The following is a 17,713-nucleotide window of genomic DNA, read 5'->3' on the forward strand; positions in this document are numbered from 1 at the left end:
ATTTAATAATTCATTAGAAAAAGGTGTAGTGCCAGAGGACTGGCGGATAGCTAACGTGATACCTATATTTAAGAAGGGAGATTGAACATGTCCAGGGAATTATAGACCAGTCAGCTTAACATCGGTGGTAGGAAAAATAATGGAATCCCTACTAAAGGAGAAAACAGAAGAACATCTAGAAACCAAAAATATAATACTGAATAGTCAGCATGGATTTCAAAAGGGAAAGTCTTAACTTGACCAACCTCATTGAATTTTTTGAAGAGGTAACAGAGAGAGTAGACAAGGGTAATGCAGTAGATGTAACTGACCTAGATTTTCAGAAGGCCTTCGATAAGGTACCCCATAATAGACTGATGAACAAGGTCAGAGAATGCAGAAGGTGGGTAGTGGTGTTCCACAAGGATCAGTGCTGGGACCACTGCTGTTCACAATTTATATTAATGATTTAGACTTTGGAATCAAAAACACAATTTCTAAATTTGCAGATGACACCAAATTGGGGGGGATAGTTAATACTGAGGAGGGCTGCCACAAATTACAGGAAGACATTAATAAACTTGCAGAATGGGCATATAATTGGCAAATGAAATTCAACACAGATAAATGTGAGATAATGGCCCAGAAATTCGGGTCGGGGGCTTCCCGTGGGTGCAAGCCCCCGACCTGCACTTACCTTGCGTGCCGGCCATTGAGCTGTGGGCCCCCATGGAATTGCGATCTTGGGCCTGCTCCAGCTGCCGGCGCGCAGTGCTTGCGTATCCCAGGGGCGCAGTTAGTTCGATGCGTCCCCCGGGATCATGTGGGCCACGGGGAGCCAATCGGAGCAGTGAATGCTCCATTCATAAGTTTGACAGGAAGAGCTGTCAAAACTTATAAATACTACGGGCCCCAAAACATCACTAAATCTTCAAATACATTTTTTTAAAAACATCACATTTTTTAAATAAACTATAAATTACATGAAATAACTTTTAAACAATAATTTAAATTTTTGAAAAAAATAATTTTATTTTCTAACAGGGCTAAAAATAAACTTACCTTGCTTTAAAGTATTTCAAAATAATAAACCTGTGGAAAAAATGTTTTAATTTTAATTAATTCACCACTTACCTTGTAAAAAGCAGGCCTTATGCCTGCTTTTTAAATGTGTAAATTCTGGAGACTTACCCTCCCAGGAAAACCTGTAAAAAAAACCTAAGTTCGGTGCGCACGCGCTGCCTCTTCCGCGCATGCGTACGACCTCTTAACCCCTGCTTTCAGTGGAACGGAAGTGCTGGTTTCCCGCGCATGCACAGCGCATGCAGGAAACCGGCACTTCCATTGGGCCTATGGGTGAGTACCCCGTGCGTACTCACCCGTGGAGACCCGAATTTCTGGGCCATTACATTTTGGTAGGAAGAATAGGGAGGTCACTTATTACTTGGAGGGTGCGAGTCTGGGTGGGGTAGAGGAACAAAGGGATCTCGGAGTACAAATACACAAATCACTAAAAGTAGCAACACAGGTTAACAGGGCCATAAAAATGGCAAACCAGGCACTAGGGTTTATTTCTAGAGGGATAGAATTGAAAAGTAGTGAAGTTATGCTAAACTTGTATTGAACCTTGGTTAGACCACACTTGGAGTACTGCGTACAATTCTGGTCGGTATATTATACAAAGGATATAGAGGCTCTGGAGAGGGTGCAGAGAAGATTTACAAGGATGATACCAGAAATGCGAGGGTATACATATCAGGAAAGGATGAACAGGCTGGATCTCTTTTCGCTTGAAAAAAGGCTGAGTGGTGACCTAATAGAGGTCTTTAAAATTATGAAAGATTTTGATAGAGTGGATAGAGAGAGAATGTTTCCACTTGTGGGGAAGAGCATAACTAGAGGCCATCAATATAAGATAGTCACCAAGAAATCAAATAGGGAACCCAGAAGAAACTTCTTTACCCAGAGAGTGGTGAGAATGTAGAACTCGCTACCACAGGGAGTGGTTGAAGCGAATAGTATAGATGCATTTAAGGGGAGGCTAGATAAGCACATGAGGGAGAAGGGAATAGAGGGTTATGTTGATAGATATAGATGAGGAAAGACAGGAGGAGGCTCGAGTGGAGCATAAACGCCGGCATGGACTGGTTGGGCCGAATGGCCTGTTTCTGTGCCGTATATCCTATGTAAGCAATGAGAGAATGACCAGATAATCTAGAATCAGTCAGAAGGAAGGATTCCAGAACTGGTAGTATATCAGACATAAAGAAGTACCCTACAACTGGTAACATCAGACTGAAGTACTTTAGAACTGATAGTGTCGGACCGAAGGAAGTACTGTAGAACTGGTAGCATCAGATCAATTAATCCAGCTTTGTTGACACTTTGGAAATACTGTTAAACAATGAAAAATAACTCATTCACTGAAACAGCTAACCTGATTTCAGAATGGTTAATTAGGTCAGAAATGATAATGGAGAGTGACATGACACAAGTTGAGTCCATTTGAAGTGTACACATAAATTTCACAGCTTCTAGGGTCCACCTATATACATTCTTACTTTACAAAGAGGCAGTGGTGTTTTTGGACAATGCTTGTGGTTTGAGAAATCTTACAAGGTCAATCACATATTCTGGCAACGATTTCCCTTGATGGATGGCCTGGCATATGGATTAAAAGACAGTGCACATTATTAGGATTAAGTATTTACTACAAATCATAGCAGGCTGACAGCGATGTACCTTAGCCATTCTGGAGTGGATTCAGTGTTGTCAGCACTTTCTTTGTTCCACTGGGTCTTTTAGGCTATTAGTAATCAGATGCATCTCTTTGAGACTGAATTTATATTTACCCAAGTGTCGCTCCAGCTCTTTAGTTGCTACAATGACTATTTCCCTATTGCTGTGTGGTTGGGCCCTTGCACGACGACTGTTTACAAACACACAATTGCATTGTATGCTGTTAATGCGCTGAATATACAAAAGGGTTATTCTGATGTTCTGACTAATCTCCCAGCATCTGGCATGGAACAAGATGAGAGGCTAAAATTTTCCGGTAACCACTTCTGTTTTAATAAATAAACCACAGCTCTGAGATCATAGGCAGCAGTTTCATTCAGCAAATGGCCCAGATTTTTTTTGCATCGACAGTGACGGTGAAGCTGTCGGCCCGCTGCGTTCTTATAGAGTAAATCGGACAGCAGCTTCTGGAGTTCACACCGTACGCAGCGAAACGCGGAGATCGGGAGGTTGCTGTCCGAGCTGCCCTGCTCCTCCACAAGTTGCACTACACTGGTTTCAGCATTCAAACACGTGGCGGGTGTGAAGGTGCTGCACTTACCCACTAATTACATACGAACATATAGCTTTATGCAGGTTTCAAGTGTTTGGAGCAAATTCTCTATCCAGTATCACCTCATTGGATCAACTTCTCTCACCATTGACAGATCGCTCCTGTCATCTCAACCTCACCTGCCATCTATTACATCAGCATCAGTGCCCTTGAAAATATCTCACCTTGCTCCTCAGAATCCCACCACGATCAGCCCCAACACCAGCAGCACCAGGCACACCAGCAGCACCAACAACAACACCAACCTTCTCCACAATCAACTGACACTGCACAGGACAGAGGGCATGGTGTTGGTGTGGGGTGGTGCCAACCTGGTGCATCATGTGGCAGCCAGGGTGTGCAGTGTCAAGTGAAGTAAATCTGGCCATGGTGAGGCCATCCCTGGCGTCCCGGGCAGCAATGTGGTCGGGTGCTGATGCCGTGTGTCCTGTGCAGCATCAGTTGATTGCGGAGAAGGTTGGTGTTGATGCTGCTAGTGTGCCCGGTAATTCTGGTGTTGGGGCTGATCCTGCGGGCGACCCCGTGGGCGACCTCGTAAAATGTAAGGGTGAGCTCAAAATACTTCTTAATAGGTTGTTAACAAGGTCATAATGACCTGAATTGCCTCCCCTGCTGCTGCGTGTCGGGTCTGTTCAGCCCTGACCGACCTGACATCTGGGAAAGTCACATGGTGGTGGGTTGACAGCGGGGTCCTGACCCGCTGTCAAAAAATGTTTTTCCCACCCGACCCATCACCGAACACGCCCGCTGAGCCCCCGAAAAATGACCTCCATCTATTCAGAACCCTATCTACCAGCTGGAAATCATTTCACTAATTCAAGCACTGTACAATATTCGTACAGTGTAGTTAGCTGTGTCTGAATAACAAATCCTATATGATATACCCAAGGAAAATCCTTCTTGTGTCCTAAATTCTTACATTAGGATTTGGACTGCACTGCCTGATAGGGTGGTGAATACAGATTCAATAGTAGCCTTCAAAAGGGAATTGGATAAATACTTTGTAGGAGAAAAAATTGCAGGGCTATGGGGAAAGAGCGGGGGAGTGGGACTAACTGGATTGCTCTTCAAAAGAGCCGGCGTGGACCCTGACATGAATCAGTTATTCATGAAAGAAAGACTTATGAAATAATACTGAGCGGCCTACAGGTGGCGCTGTCCAGGGAGAGTATAAATACTCGGGCACGGACCCAGCTTGCGCAGGACATTCTTAACAGGAACTAGTGAAGGACACAACTAGACCTCCATGTTGTAAAGCAGTTGATTAAAGCTTTGTTTGACGCTTAGACCAAGTACCTAGTAGTTTTCTTATGTCAGACTCGATGGGCCGAATGGCCTCCTTTTGTGCTGCACTATTCTATGATTCTGACTTCTTTATTTTTCCGCCAGAAGCGAGTCCCACACTGCCCTCCTCCCCATTTGAGTCCTTAAGTGTATGGTTCAGACAAGGCACTTGGGAGGCAAAGACCCTTCTGCCCCATCCAGTTTGGCAACCACCTTTAGGAACCTGGGCCCTGCGATCATTGTGGTTCACCTTGTACTCAAATTCACACAGGACATTTTTTATTCCCCATTCATGGATTCCAAATGTCTGCGAATGAAAATAAGTTCCACATCTCTCTGCCTGATGGCACCCAGTTACCCTGTGATTATACTTGAGGCAAATGATGGCCAAGACAAGGCACAGGGGAGTGATCAACTTCCGAATGGGAAAAATGCAGTTCCTCCCCTTCATCGGCATTTGGCAAACAGTTTTCCTCCCAGATAGCGGGTTCTCAGAAGTCTCATCCGGCTGATGCTGCCGGGCAAATTAGTCAAAAGAAAAAGGCACAAGTGGCACAAAAGGTAGTGGGAGAGAAATTTTAGGAAAGGTGGTCATTCCTTGTGACACAAGACCTGACTCAGGGTTGAAGGGAACTAAGTCTTCTTCATTACTAACACAGAGGGGCTAATGCATTACCCAAGTGCAATTATTACAGGGATGGGGATAAATAAGCTCACGACTTCAGCACTGAAGTAGCAGCAAGCTAAGTAAATCAATTCCACTGCAAGGCCCTCCCGTGCTCTAATAAGTCAATTAACCAAGAATTTGCCAACCATCGCTTATGTTGCCCGGGTGACCTTAGAGTGTCCATTGGTTCACTAGAAGCTTCAGTTACTGGTGGACAACACAGGATATTGTCTATCTCGTCAACAATGAGAGTGAAATTACCACATAGTACAGTACTCTTACATTCTCGCATGCATTTTTAGTTGATTGGGCCATTTGTTTTGTTTTAGTCGTGCCCTCCTCCTGGCGCTGTGGGGGGAGCTGCACTTGTAGAGATCGTTGTCCTGGTGGCATTGGGCTTGCCACGCCATTGGTCCAAGCAAATTAGAGCCAACTACCGCTTAACCTTTTACCATTCAAACTAGTAATATTCGATGCAGAGATAAGAATTGTACTTAGACAACCTCTCAGTCCTAGCTGGGTCATTGGGATAGGAATGTGCTAGTGGATGCTCCACAGTTTATCTGTGGGAAATAAAGGCATCCATCAAAATAATGGAAATGGGTAAAGTTCAGGGACCTATTGGGTTTCCAGAAGAATGCTAGAAAAACTATGCTCAAACGGGCACTCTTATTCAAGCACCTGGTGAGATGTTAGCAGTACTTTTAGTCCATTCTTCCTGCTGAAGTATGACTTAAAATCCTGACCAATTATCAGCACTGTGTCTCGCTGACTGCTACCAAAACTGGTTAATAACTAAACAGGATTCATCTGTGGAAGACACCCTGGAAACAAAGCCCAACGCCTTCTGAATATTGACGTAAAACATATTGGCGTGCCCATGCCCACTCTCGTACTCTCACTCAATGCTGGAAAGGACTTTAGCAGAATTCAGAAGCCCTTCCTCTGGTCAGTCCTAGAGGTAAGAGGATTCAGTCTGGTATTCACTTAGTAGATCTTGTGCCCCTTATCCTCAACCATTACCAATAATTGTAAGGGTGCAAGACAAGGATGCTCGTTGCCATTCCAATTGTTTCAACGAGTATAAATCTAGTGGCCTTGACCACATAATACTTCTAAGGTATCCAGAGGATTAAAATAGGAACTCAAAGAACTATCTAGGAACATAGGAGCGGGAGGAGGCCATTCAGCCCCTCGAGCCTGTTCCGCCATTCAATGAGATCATGGCTGATCTGTGACCTAACTCCATCTACCCGCCTTTGGCCCATATCCCTTAATACCTTTGGTTAAGAGAAAGCTATCAATCTCCGATTTAAAATTAAACAATTGATCTAGCATCAATTGCCGTTTGCGGAAGAGTGTTCCAAATTTCTACCACCCTTTGTGTGTAGAAGTGTTTCCTAATTTCACTCCTGAAAGATCTGGCTCTAATTTTTAGACTATGCCCCCTAGTTCTAGACTCCCCAGCTGTTCTCCTTAATATTTTGAAAACTTCGATCAGATCACCCCTTAACCTTCTAAATTCTAGGGAATACGACTCTAATTTGTGTAATCTCTCCTCGTAACTTAACCCTTGGCGTCCGGGTATCATTCTGGTAAACCTACGCTGCACTCCCTCCAAGGCCAATATATCCTTCCTAAAGTGCGGTACCCAGAACTGGGCCCAGGACTACTCATTATATGATGAAAACATGTCCCTGTATATGAGGTGATCCTCTCATCTCCTACCCAAACATCCCTGTTACAGCAAAGCAATAAGGACCGTGCCTGTATACAAGATCAACTACTTCAAAATAAAGGCTTCAACTCACTATCCTGGACAGATTCCAACCTGGTGTCAGCTTGTCTCAGTGGTCGCACTCTCACCTCTGAGTCAGAGGAGCAAAGGTTCAAAGACCCATTGCATGACTTGAGTCCATACTCTAGCCTGACACTTCAGTGCAGTACTGAGGGTGTGCTATGTTGTTGTTGCGAGGTGCCATCTTTCAAATGAGAAGCTAAACCAAGGGCCCTGTTGAGGTGGATGTAAATGATCTTATGGTAATATTTGAAGGCGAGCAGAGGAGTCCTCCTGGTGTCCTAGCCAACATTCCTCCTTCAACCAACACACAGAATCATTGGTCATTACCTCATTACTGTTTGTGGACACTGCTATATGCAAATTGTCTGCCACTTTTGCCCAGTCACCCATATTGATTACACTTTAATTCATTGGCTATGGGGCATTTTGGGACACCGCTGAGAGTATGAAAGATGCTTTAAAAACGCACGTTCTTTCTTTACGGGAAGCTAGAATTTACGATTATGTGCTCTTGTGGGTGAGGCTTCCTGCTGGGAAAACAAAGTCAGAAAATTAGCCTTGCTATGCCTGAACTAACACACTTAAGGGCTAATGCAAAATATGCCCTGCCAGAGGCCCATAGGACAATAAGATTCGGAAATGAAACTTGGGTAAGCCGGAAATCTAAAAAGGTAGAGCCAGATAATCCTGAAAGTTCACTCATGGCATCACTGGAAACAGAGAGGGGGGGAATCAAATAGAAAAGTGAAAGTTTTGGGCCCCGCCCAGCAATGGATTAATTTGCTCGCTTATAAAAACACTGTTGTGTATCCAGAATAAGAGGGGAGGGGAGCAAGAATGCATGATATTTCAAAAATAAAAAAGCAAATATGAATGAACTGTGCACTGTGACCTGTTGCGGTGTATGTATATTATTAAGCTAACAAAGCTTGTTTCGAATAAGCAATTTTCCAGCATGTCTGAAGTTGAATCGTTTAAGGCAAAATTCCAGCAGTATACAGTACGTTAGAAAATGTTCTGTTTATTGTGCTGCCGTGTAGGTAAAACATAACATCGCATCAGTAATTGATATCCCAAGATATTTTATATCCCAGTTTTGAATTGTGTTTATTTTTTTCTCTCTCCCCCCACCCCTCGTTTCCTAAAGGCAATTTAAGGGTACAACCTCCATTGACAGCACTAGCTCTGTGATACATTACCCAAGTGGCCATTATTCATGTGCAAGCCTAGACAGAGATTGTTGACTGGCTATTCCACAATGGGGACCATCACAGCCCCAGCCCAATCTTGTACTCGTCTGACATCAATACATTCACGCTTCAAGTTACTGTGGTCAAAAAACAAAAACCACAGCCAATTTGTTTCCTATTCCAGTGGTAGTCAGACCGATTGTAGCAACTACCACTGCCACCTTAAAGTCTTTTCTTATTCCCTGTACAGTCAGTGTAGAAGGGGAGGGAGCACGATAATTATCCCAATTCCATCCTATCATGCTATATTCCATGTTGCATGTTAGTCCAAAGCTGCCACTGTGGGCCTCCAAAGGGTTCATTTAACTGACTGAATCAATAGACAGACAAGTAGTCCAACAGACAGATAAGCAGATTAGACAGATGGATAACTTACACCTGCCATTTTAACAAGTGCTGTCAGTCCCTGATAACCATAACCCTGATCAAAATGCAGAAAATCCAATACACTAAAACCACATCTCATTCAATACAACTGTGTATCATTCCTGATCTATGCGCAACATTTAAATACACAGACCTGGTCCGAGCACAAACTACTCCTAAATTAGCCAATTTTTAATGCTCAGCACACAAGCTATGATTAATCGACTGCCAACTTTTATTCAGAAACAACAGCAGTCGTTAGTAGTCTAGTCACGCTTTGGTTAAAGGAACTCTTACCTTCCTGCAAAAAAATGTTTGCCAAACCTTTTATTGTATTTGTCGGCGAGTGGTGAGCCAGAAGAATTGTGCATCATTTTCACACATGCAACTGATGTGATGATGTGATATGACATGATATACATCATTGTGCTATGAGGTTTGAAGACGGTTCCCCTTTAAGTGTTGTCTATCTGTTTCCTTGTTTGTAATGGATGGCTGAATGAATGTCGAAAAGGAGTCGTGGCATAAAAAATACTGGCTGCTTTTAGCTATAACTTATGGAAATTGTGACCCAAGTCTAATCCTGAGCCATGGGCAACATTCTTTGACAAACCACTGTGTCTACAGTCAAGATTCAATTGTTATATATGTATAGATAGGTAAAAATTCTAAAGTTCAGTGCTTTTGCGAAACAATGCCTGAAAGAGACAGCCCTGGGGATGAATAGGCTAAATTCTATTTGTGTAACGATGCAAAAAAAAAGAAAGTTCTTAGTAGGCTTATGAAACCCTGTACTATTTCTCATTCAGTTGAGTTGAATCAAACCACAACGTACACCTGGCCCAACACCCCACCCTCGATGAGGAATGTCTTTACAACCACGTCCACATCCAAAGGCAAAGAATATCGATCTTTGCTAAAGCCCTGAAGGACGTCGCTTTTAACTGGGTCCATACCCAGACTCCAAGAGGACCCCCCCCCGACCACCAGAGATCAGCGGGGTACATATCAGGAACACTACAAGGACCACCAACACACCAACCGAGACCAGAGAGGATCCCCATGCAAAACAACAATATCAGACCTGCACCACTCCTGTCCCACAGGGGAATAGGACTGCTCCCAGCCAGACAGAGGGAGAGATGCACAGGACGTACGCAATACCTCAGACAGAAACAATCCATTAAGAGACAATAAGCAGATGTGCAGCAGCATCTACTTCCGCCTTATGGATCAAGGACTAATTAATAGAAAGAACTGTAACCAAATTGTATTAACTTTTGTAGACAACTGATGTGATCTTTTTTTTCCCACACTTAGACACGACAAACACGTACCACTCTTTAACCTATCATAGTAAAAGATCAAACTTAGCATGAAATCCTTATATATTTCGACCTGGAATATCCAAGGTCTACGCTCTTCACTGCGAGAAGTGAAAAGTAGGACCCCAGAGTTCATAGATGAAACTAAAGACCTAGATATTATCATTTTACAGGAAACTTGGTATAAAGGAAAAGGACACACTGGCTGTCCCCAAGGGTACACTGAGCTGGTGGTCCCCTCCAATAAATTACCAAGTGTAACCCAAGGCAGAGACTCCGGAGGCATACTGATCTGGCTTAAAACAGAACTTAAGAATTACATCAAATTTATAAAAAAGGGCGAAAACCATATGTGGCTCAAACTTGAGAGGGAGATTATCTCAAACACCCAAGATGTTTACATTTGCGCACTTTATATCCCTCCAATCGATTCCCCGTACTTTAAAGAGGACACCTTCTCCAACATGGAGGGGGAAATTATCCAATACCAGGCCCAGGGGAACGTGTTGATCTGTGGGGACCTCAATTCAAGAACGGGCGAAGAACCAGACTTCACCAATAATCAGGGAAACAATTACGTTTTCGGGGATAACCACTTTGACATCCCTTCCCTTCCATACAGGCATAACTGCAACAAGCAGTCAAATACCAACGGAAAACAGCTACTACAGCTCTGTCGAAACCTGGGTCTGTACATTGTCAATGGTAGGTTCATAGGAGACCTCCTAGGAAGATCGACCTATTGCTCACCTCTTGGCTGCAGCACAGTAGACTATATGATTACAGACTTAGACCCATCCTCTTTCAGAGCATTCACAGTCAAACCACAAACAACACTGTCAGATCACAGTCAAATTACTATGTTCCTCAAAAAGACAGAAACAAACAACATAGAAACACAACCCAGTAAACTGTACAACACCAAAAAATCGTACAGATGGGCCAAAAACGACATGGAAAAATACCAGAAAACAATTAGCAATGCATCAACTCAAGCTCTCTTAGACACCTTTCTGGATAACATATACACTCACAATAAAGAAGGCGTAAACCGGGCAGTTAGTAAACTAAACAATATTTTTGATAATTTGGCAACAAATGCAAACTTGAAAGCTCGCAAGAACAAACCCAAAACAAAAAACTATGAAAAATGGTTTGACCGAGATTGCCATAACATGAGGAAAAAACTTAGAAAAATATCAAACCAAAAACACAGACATCCAGAAAACGAGGAACTATGCCTTACTTATTGTCAGACACTAACACAATACAGAAACACACTCAGAACCAAAAAAGAGCAATATATTAAGAATACACTCAGCTCCATGGAGGAATCCATTGATTCCAATTGTTTCTGGGAAAACTTGAAAACACTACACAAAAAACAACACGACGATTTGGCCATTCAAAATGGGGACACATGGGTAAACCACTTTGAAAAATTATACCAGAAAAACACACTAAGACCAGAGCAACACCAAATATGCAAAAAACTGGAAAAGCTAGAAATGGCCATAAAAGATAACCAAAACCCGCTGGACGCCATAATAACAGAAAAAGAACTTCTTGAAAAACTCAAGGACCTGCGACCAGGAAAAGCCTGCGGGACAGACGGCATACTAAACGAGATGATTAAACACACAGACGACAAAATGAAACTGGCTATCCTAAAACTCTTCAACTTGGTTCTGAGTGTCGGTTATTTCCCTGATATCTGGAACAAAGGACTCATAACGCCCATATACAAAAGTGGGGACAAAATCGACCCAAACAACTATCAAGGCATCTGTGTAAACAGTAACCTGGGGAAGGTATTCTGTAGCATCATAAACAAAAGACTTATAAACTTCCTTGAGGAGCACAATGTCTTGAGTAAAAGCCAAATTGGATTCCTGCCAAACTATAGAACATCCGATCATATCTTCACCCTACAGACCCTAATTGACAAACACGTTCACCATAACAAAAGCAAAATCTACGCATGCTTTGTAGATTTCCAGAAGGCTTTCGACTCCATCTGGCATGACGGTTTATTCCTGAAACTTATCGAAAGTGGGGTAGGAGGGAAAACATATGATGTAATTAAATCAATGTATACAAACAACAAATGTGCAGTTAAAATTGGAGACAAACAAACAAAATACTTCCCACAGGGGCGGGGGGTGACGCAGGGCTCGCCAATCTCACCGACACTCTTTAATATTTACATAAATGGATTGGCAAAACTACTTGAACAATCTACAGCACCCGGCCTCACCCTATATGAATCCAAGGTTAAATTCCTCCTCTATGCAGACGACCTGGTTCTGCTGTCACCTACTAAAGAGGGGCTACAGCAAAACCTGGACCTGCTGGAGTCGTACTGCCAGACTTGGGCCCTGACAATAAATCCCCAAAAAACCAAAGTCCTTGTGTTCCAGCAAAGATCCAAACATCAGGGACCCAAAATAAATTTCACAGTAGGAACAACCAAAATTGAACAAACCACTAACTACACATACTTGGGCTTAAAAATCAGTTCTACGGGAAACTTCAAACTGGCTGTGAATGAACTGAAAGAGAAAGCAAGAAGGGCTTTCTATGCCATCAAAAAATCAATCCAAATAGAAATCCCAATTAGCATTTGGCTCAAAATTTTCAAATCAGTAATTGAACCAATTGCACTCTATGGCAGTGAGGTATGGGGACCGCTAACTCAACAAGAATTTGCAAAATGGGACAAACACCCAATTGAGATCCTACATGCAGAATTCTGTAAAAGTATCCTCCGGACTCAAAGGAAAACAGTAAACAATGCATGCAGGGCGGAACTAGGCCAATATCCATTAATAATCACTATCCAAAAAAGAGCCACCAAATTTTGGAATCACCTACAAATGAGCAATCCCCAATGCTATCACTACGACGCCCTGAAATGCCAAGAGCTGACCATAAAGAAGAATACCCTCAGTCAACTAGTCCTGGGACTCAGTGAAGTAACTACTAACAATACTAACAATAACCAGCCCCAGGACAGTGACAGGGTAACACAAAGAATTCGACCCAACACAATCGTCGCTAAGCAAAAGGAAAAATATCTGACATATTGGGCAGAAACAACAAAAACCCAAAGCAAACTCAATTGCTACTTGGCCCTAAACAGACAATACAACATAGCTGATTACCTGACCATGGTAAAGGATAACAAACTGAGAAGAACCTTGACAAGGTACAGACTTAGCGAACATAGCCTAGCGATCGAAAAAGGCAGACACAGGCAGACCAGGCTGCCAAGAGAGGACAGGATATGCTCTCACTGCAGTCAGGGAGTAGTGGAGACAGAGATGCACTTCCTCACAGCTTGTGGAAAATATCAGGGCATCAGGGAGAATTTCTACCAAAAATTCTCACAAATATGCCCTGATTTCAGAAATCTGAATGACAACCAAAAACTCCCATTCCTACTGGGAGAGGAGAGAAGCTGTATAACACTGGCGGCACACTATGTTACAGCTTGCCATGAACAGAGGGACAACCAGTAAACTAAGAAAAGAATATATATAAACAATGCGAATGTATATTTATACACTCAGGGATATACCTGTTTATACACTGTATGAATAGAACTGCGTTTATGTGCTAAACCATAAATGTATTTTGATGCTTTGGCAACATAAGATGTAACTTATCATGCCAATAAAGCGATTTGAATTGTGAATTGTGAATTGTGAGTTGGGTGAATAAAGCTGTGAACCACTTGTGCAGCAGTATTGTGGCTGGTGAAGGACTGCGCCCCCTGCTGGCTTTGGTTGAATTGTGGCGCAGGCACATTCAATGCACAGTTTGGACAGAGGAGCTGTCAGCTCGGGCGATCCATTCAATTCTATTTGTTTGTTTGTTTAAATGTTGTTTGGGAAACTGGTGCATATGAGAGTGCGACTTACTGTCTTGGAAGGCCAACCCCCCCCCCCCCCCTCAATGTATTTATGATTGTATTGATTGCAGGAACAATGACAATTCTCACCCAGGCGCTGCCTTGTAAATAGGCTGTGAAACACGTTCCACTTAAATTCGAGCACATCACTGGCACATGAGGCGTGTTGTGAAAATCAAGCAGAGGGGGTAACTTTGCAGTCAACACGGGTAAATCCCCGGCGTTAGAGAATGCGGAGAGCGAGAGAGAGAGAGAGAGAGGGCAACAAAGTCTCAATCAAAACAACAAATCCCATCGCCACTTTTAATCTTGCGAATCTAGGTCAGGAGTGTTGAAGCTGGGAGCTTGAAAATATACCGAGACACGGGAGGGGAGGAGGTTAGCATCGGATATTGTGGCGAGGAACTGGACCTTATAATGAGCCACTGGAGACTAGTGAAGTTATTCCCCCCTCTTTAATGTTTCCCCAATCATAGTGGCATAAATCATTCATAAATCCAACACCAGATTGTCACTTCCTAAAAAGAGCAATCAAAATGGGGAAACTAGATTCAAACCAAACATGATAACTACAAATGGTATCATCATTTGGGTTTACCTTTCCCCATTCAATTTTTGGGCTATATTGAAACTGCCACCAATTGCCTGGATTGAGTATTTTCTGTTCATTAACATTAATCCGATTTATATCCTTTTCTCTCTCTCTCTCTCTCAGGTGAGGTTTTCAACAGCATTCTCCAAAAACTGGTGCCGTGCGACCAAAAGTGACACATTTATTGCAACTTGTCAATGTAACTTTCGCCCCAGACAAAACATTTTTAAAAAGAGAGACAAGTCCGGTAAAGGAAGCCGAGCTCTCCCCGCCAGTGATTTACCTGCCAAGAGCCCGAAGGGATGTCGGCGAAGCTGCCGAGGCCGCCGAAAGTGTAACAGTTGTAGACGGTCTCGGAGCAGTGCCACAGCAGCCCGAAGCTCACCGAGTCTTTGCTTTTCTCCTTGACGATCCAGGCGGGCGAGATGAAGCTGAAACTGCAGACGGCCACCAGGCAGCAGGAGAGCAGCACCCAGAGGCAGCCCACGCAGGTCCACATCCTCTGGGCTTGGGGCAGCAAGCTGCCCGCCGGCATGTCCACAAAGCCCAGCTCGGCACCCGCTTCTTTCTTTTTGCGATCCAACAGCGAATGCATCTGGAAGACAACTGAGATGGGGTTTTTTTTATCCCCCCCCCTCCCTCTTCTGCTTTTATATTCCAACTCCCCCCTCCCCTCCCCTCCCTTCCTCCTCTAAATCTTCACATCAAAAAAGTCCAGCTCACGCAGTGAGATCAGTTTATAAAAGAATCTGGCATCAGGCACTTGGATCTTTAAAAAATATATAATCTACAGGTTTTTTTCCCCCTCCCCCCAGCCTTCTGTAGGATTGATCCCGCTTGGCAAACTAGAAGGCAGAGTGCTGGCTGTCAGCGAGGAAGTGTTGTCTCTCTGCTACTCTCCCGTCTCTCTCGCCTTCTAGAGAAAGGGGAGATTTTCACTTTGCAGTCACAGCTTTCGCTTCTGCATTGCTTGCTGATGCCACTAGGCGCAAGGCAGGTGTCTGCTCCGTGTGAACGAATCCAAGGGATGGGAGGGGAGGGGTGGGGTGGAAACACTGCGAGGAAAGAGCAAGAAATCAACAGCCTTAGCAAATCCTGCTGGGGGCTTTCACAGTTTGAGCTAAATTAGCTCCCTCCCTCAGGTAGCTGAAGTGAGAGATACAATCGCATTCAGTGCGTGTGGTGGGAGGGGCTCCAGATCTGCTCAGCTTAATGAGTGTGTGTTCACCAAAAGGAATATGGAAGGCTAGAAAAGAGAAGGCTGAGGGTGAGCTGATAGCGGTCTTTACAATTATGAGGGGGTTCGGTAGGGTAGACCTAGAGAAGATGGTTCCACTTGTGAGGGGAGGGGGAGTCCAAAACTAGGGGTCATAAATATAAGATAGTCACTAATAAATTCAATAGGGAAGTCAGGAGGAACTTCTTTACCCAGAGAGTGGTGAGAATGTGGAACTCGCTACCACAGGGAGTGGTTGAGGCGAATAATACAGATGCATTTAAGGGTAAGCTAGATAAAGACGAGGGAGAAAGGAATAGCAGGGTATGCTGATGGCGTTAGGTGAAGTAGGGGTGGGCGGAGGCTCGTGTGAAGCATAAACACCAGCATGGACCAGTTGGGCCGAATGGCCTGTCTCTGTGCTGTACATTCTATGTGATAAAAGGACTACTCGCCTAGAGCTCTCAATATGCGAGAGATGGAATAATGCAAATTCCAAACCCCTTTATAGAATCAGAAATTATAGCACAGAAGGGGCCCACTGGGCCCATCTTCAACTCAAACAGCGACTCCAATCCCATATCTCCGTCCTTTCCCCATATCCTTTCATGTTCTTCCTCTTCAAATACTTATTCAAGTCCCTTTTAAATGTTCTGACCGTCTTTGCCTCATGGCCACTTGTAGCAAATCATTCCTTGCTCTAATAACCCTCTGTGAAAAAAATCCTAATTTCCCCTGTGCTTATTTAAACAAAGGAGGAAGATTTCCAATTGACGCCCTGTGTAGCAAAAATACAGAAAAACTGTTTACTATTTGCTACAGGTAGTGTGCCGAACAAATCGACCCTGTGTGTTTACTATTCAGTATGAAATGTGTCAAAACGGGTTATATTTTAAAAATCAGATTAAGTGAGCCTCCCTCCAAATAAATGAGTCCTAATAACACTGGTCAAATCATATAAAAAACAACTACTTGTATTTATATAGCACCTTTAACATAATAAAATGTCCCAAGGCGCTTCACAGGAATACTAAAAGACAAAAAATTTGACATCGAGCCACATAAGGAGAAATTAGGGTAGGTTTTAAGGAGCGTCTTAAAGGAGGAAAGAGAGGTAGCGAGGCAGAGAGGTTTAGGCAGGGAATTCCAGAGCTTAGGGCCCAGGCAACAGAAGGCACGGCCACCAATGGTTGAGTGATTATGATCAAAGATGCTCAAGGGGGCAGAATTAGAGGAGCGCAGATATCTCGGGGGATTGCGGGGCTGGAGGAGATTACAGAGATAGGGAGGGGCGAGGCCATGGAGAGATTTGAAAACAAGGATGAGAATTTTGAAATTGAGGCATTGCTTAACCGGGAGCCAATGTAGGTCAGCGAGCACAGGGGAGATGGACGAACGGGACTTGGTGCGAGTTAGGACACGGGCAGCCGAGTTTTGGATGACCTCAAGTTTATGTAGGGTAGAATAATACATGTAATAAGAGAATGTTAATAATGAGATTGAGTCAGCATCAGCTTGGGTTTTGAAATTCATTAAATCATCAAATCTTACAGCACAGAAGGAGGTCATTCGGCCCGTTGTGCCTGGGACAGCTCTTTGAAAGAGCGACCCAATTTAGTCCCACAGATCCAGCTTTTTCCCCATAACCCTGAAAATGAGTCCTCTCCAAGTACATGTCCAATTGCCTTTTAAAAGTTCCTATAAAATCTGATTCCACCACCCTTTCAGGTAGCGCGTTCCGGCTATTAACCACTCTCTGTGTGAAGAAATTTCTCCACATTCCCCCTCTTTCACCAATTATTTTAAATCTATGACCTCTGGTTAACTCTGTAATAAAAATAGAAAATGTTGGAAATTCACAACAGGCCAATGACCCGCTGAAAGAGAGGTGGCCCTGGAGTAGGAGCACGCGGTGTCTGCTGGTACACTGGAGGCTTTCCGTCACTGGTGGGCATGTTGGACACGGGT

At 43.6% G+C, this 17,713-nt stretch overlaps 1 protein-coding gene across 1 annotated transcript in view; it reads right to left on the minus strand.

Moving 5' to 3' along the window:
• The window catches only part of lhfpl7 (LHFPL tetraspan subfamily member 7), a 381,715-nt gene extending 366,560 nt beyond the window's left edge, over positions 1-15,155 (minus strand). Inside the window, exon 1 of the mRNA XM_085964857.1 lies at positions 14,813-15,155. Coding sequence (XP_085820983.1) covers positions 14,813-15,124 — 312 coding nt within the window. The 5' untranslated portion in view covers positions 15,125-15,155. The remainder of the gene's footprint in view (positions 1-14,812) is intronic.
• Positions 15,156-17,713: the final 2,558 nt, after the last annotated feature.

The sequence above is a fragment of the Somniosus microcephalus genome, chromosome 22 (assembly GCF_052327205.1).
Source record: "Somniosus microcephalus isolate GS21.2 chromosome 22, FLI_Smic_1.0, whole genome shotgun sequence".
Taxonomy (NCBI): domain Eukaryota; kingdom Metazoa; phylum Chordata; class Chondrichthyes; order Squaliformes; family Somniosidae; genus Somniosus; species Somniosus microcephalus.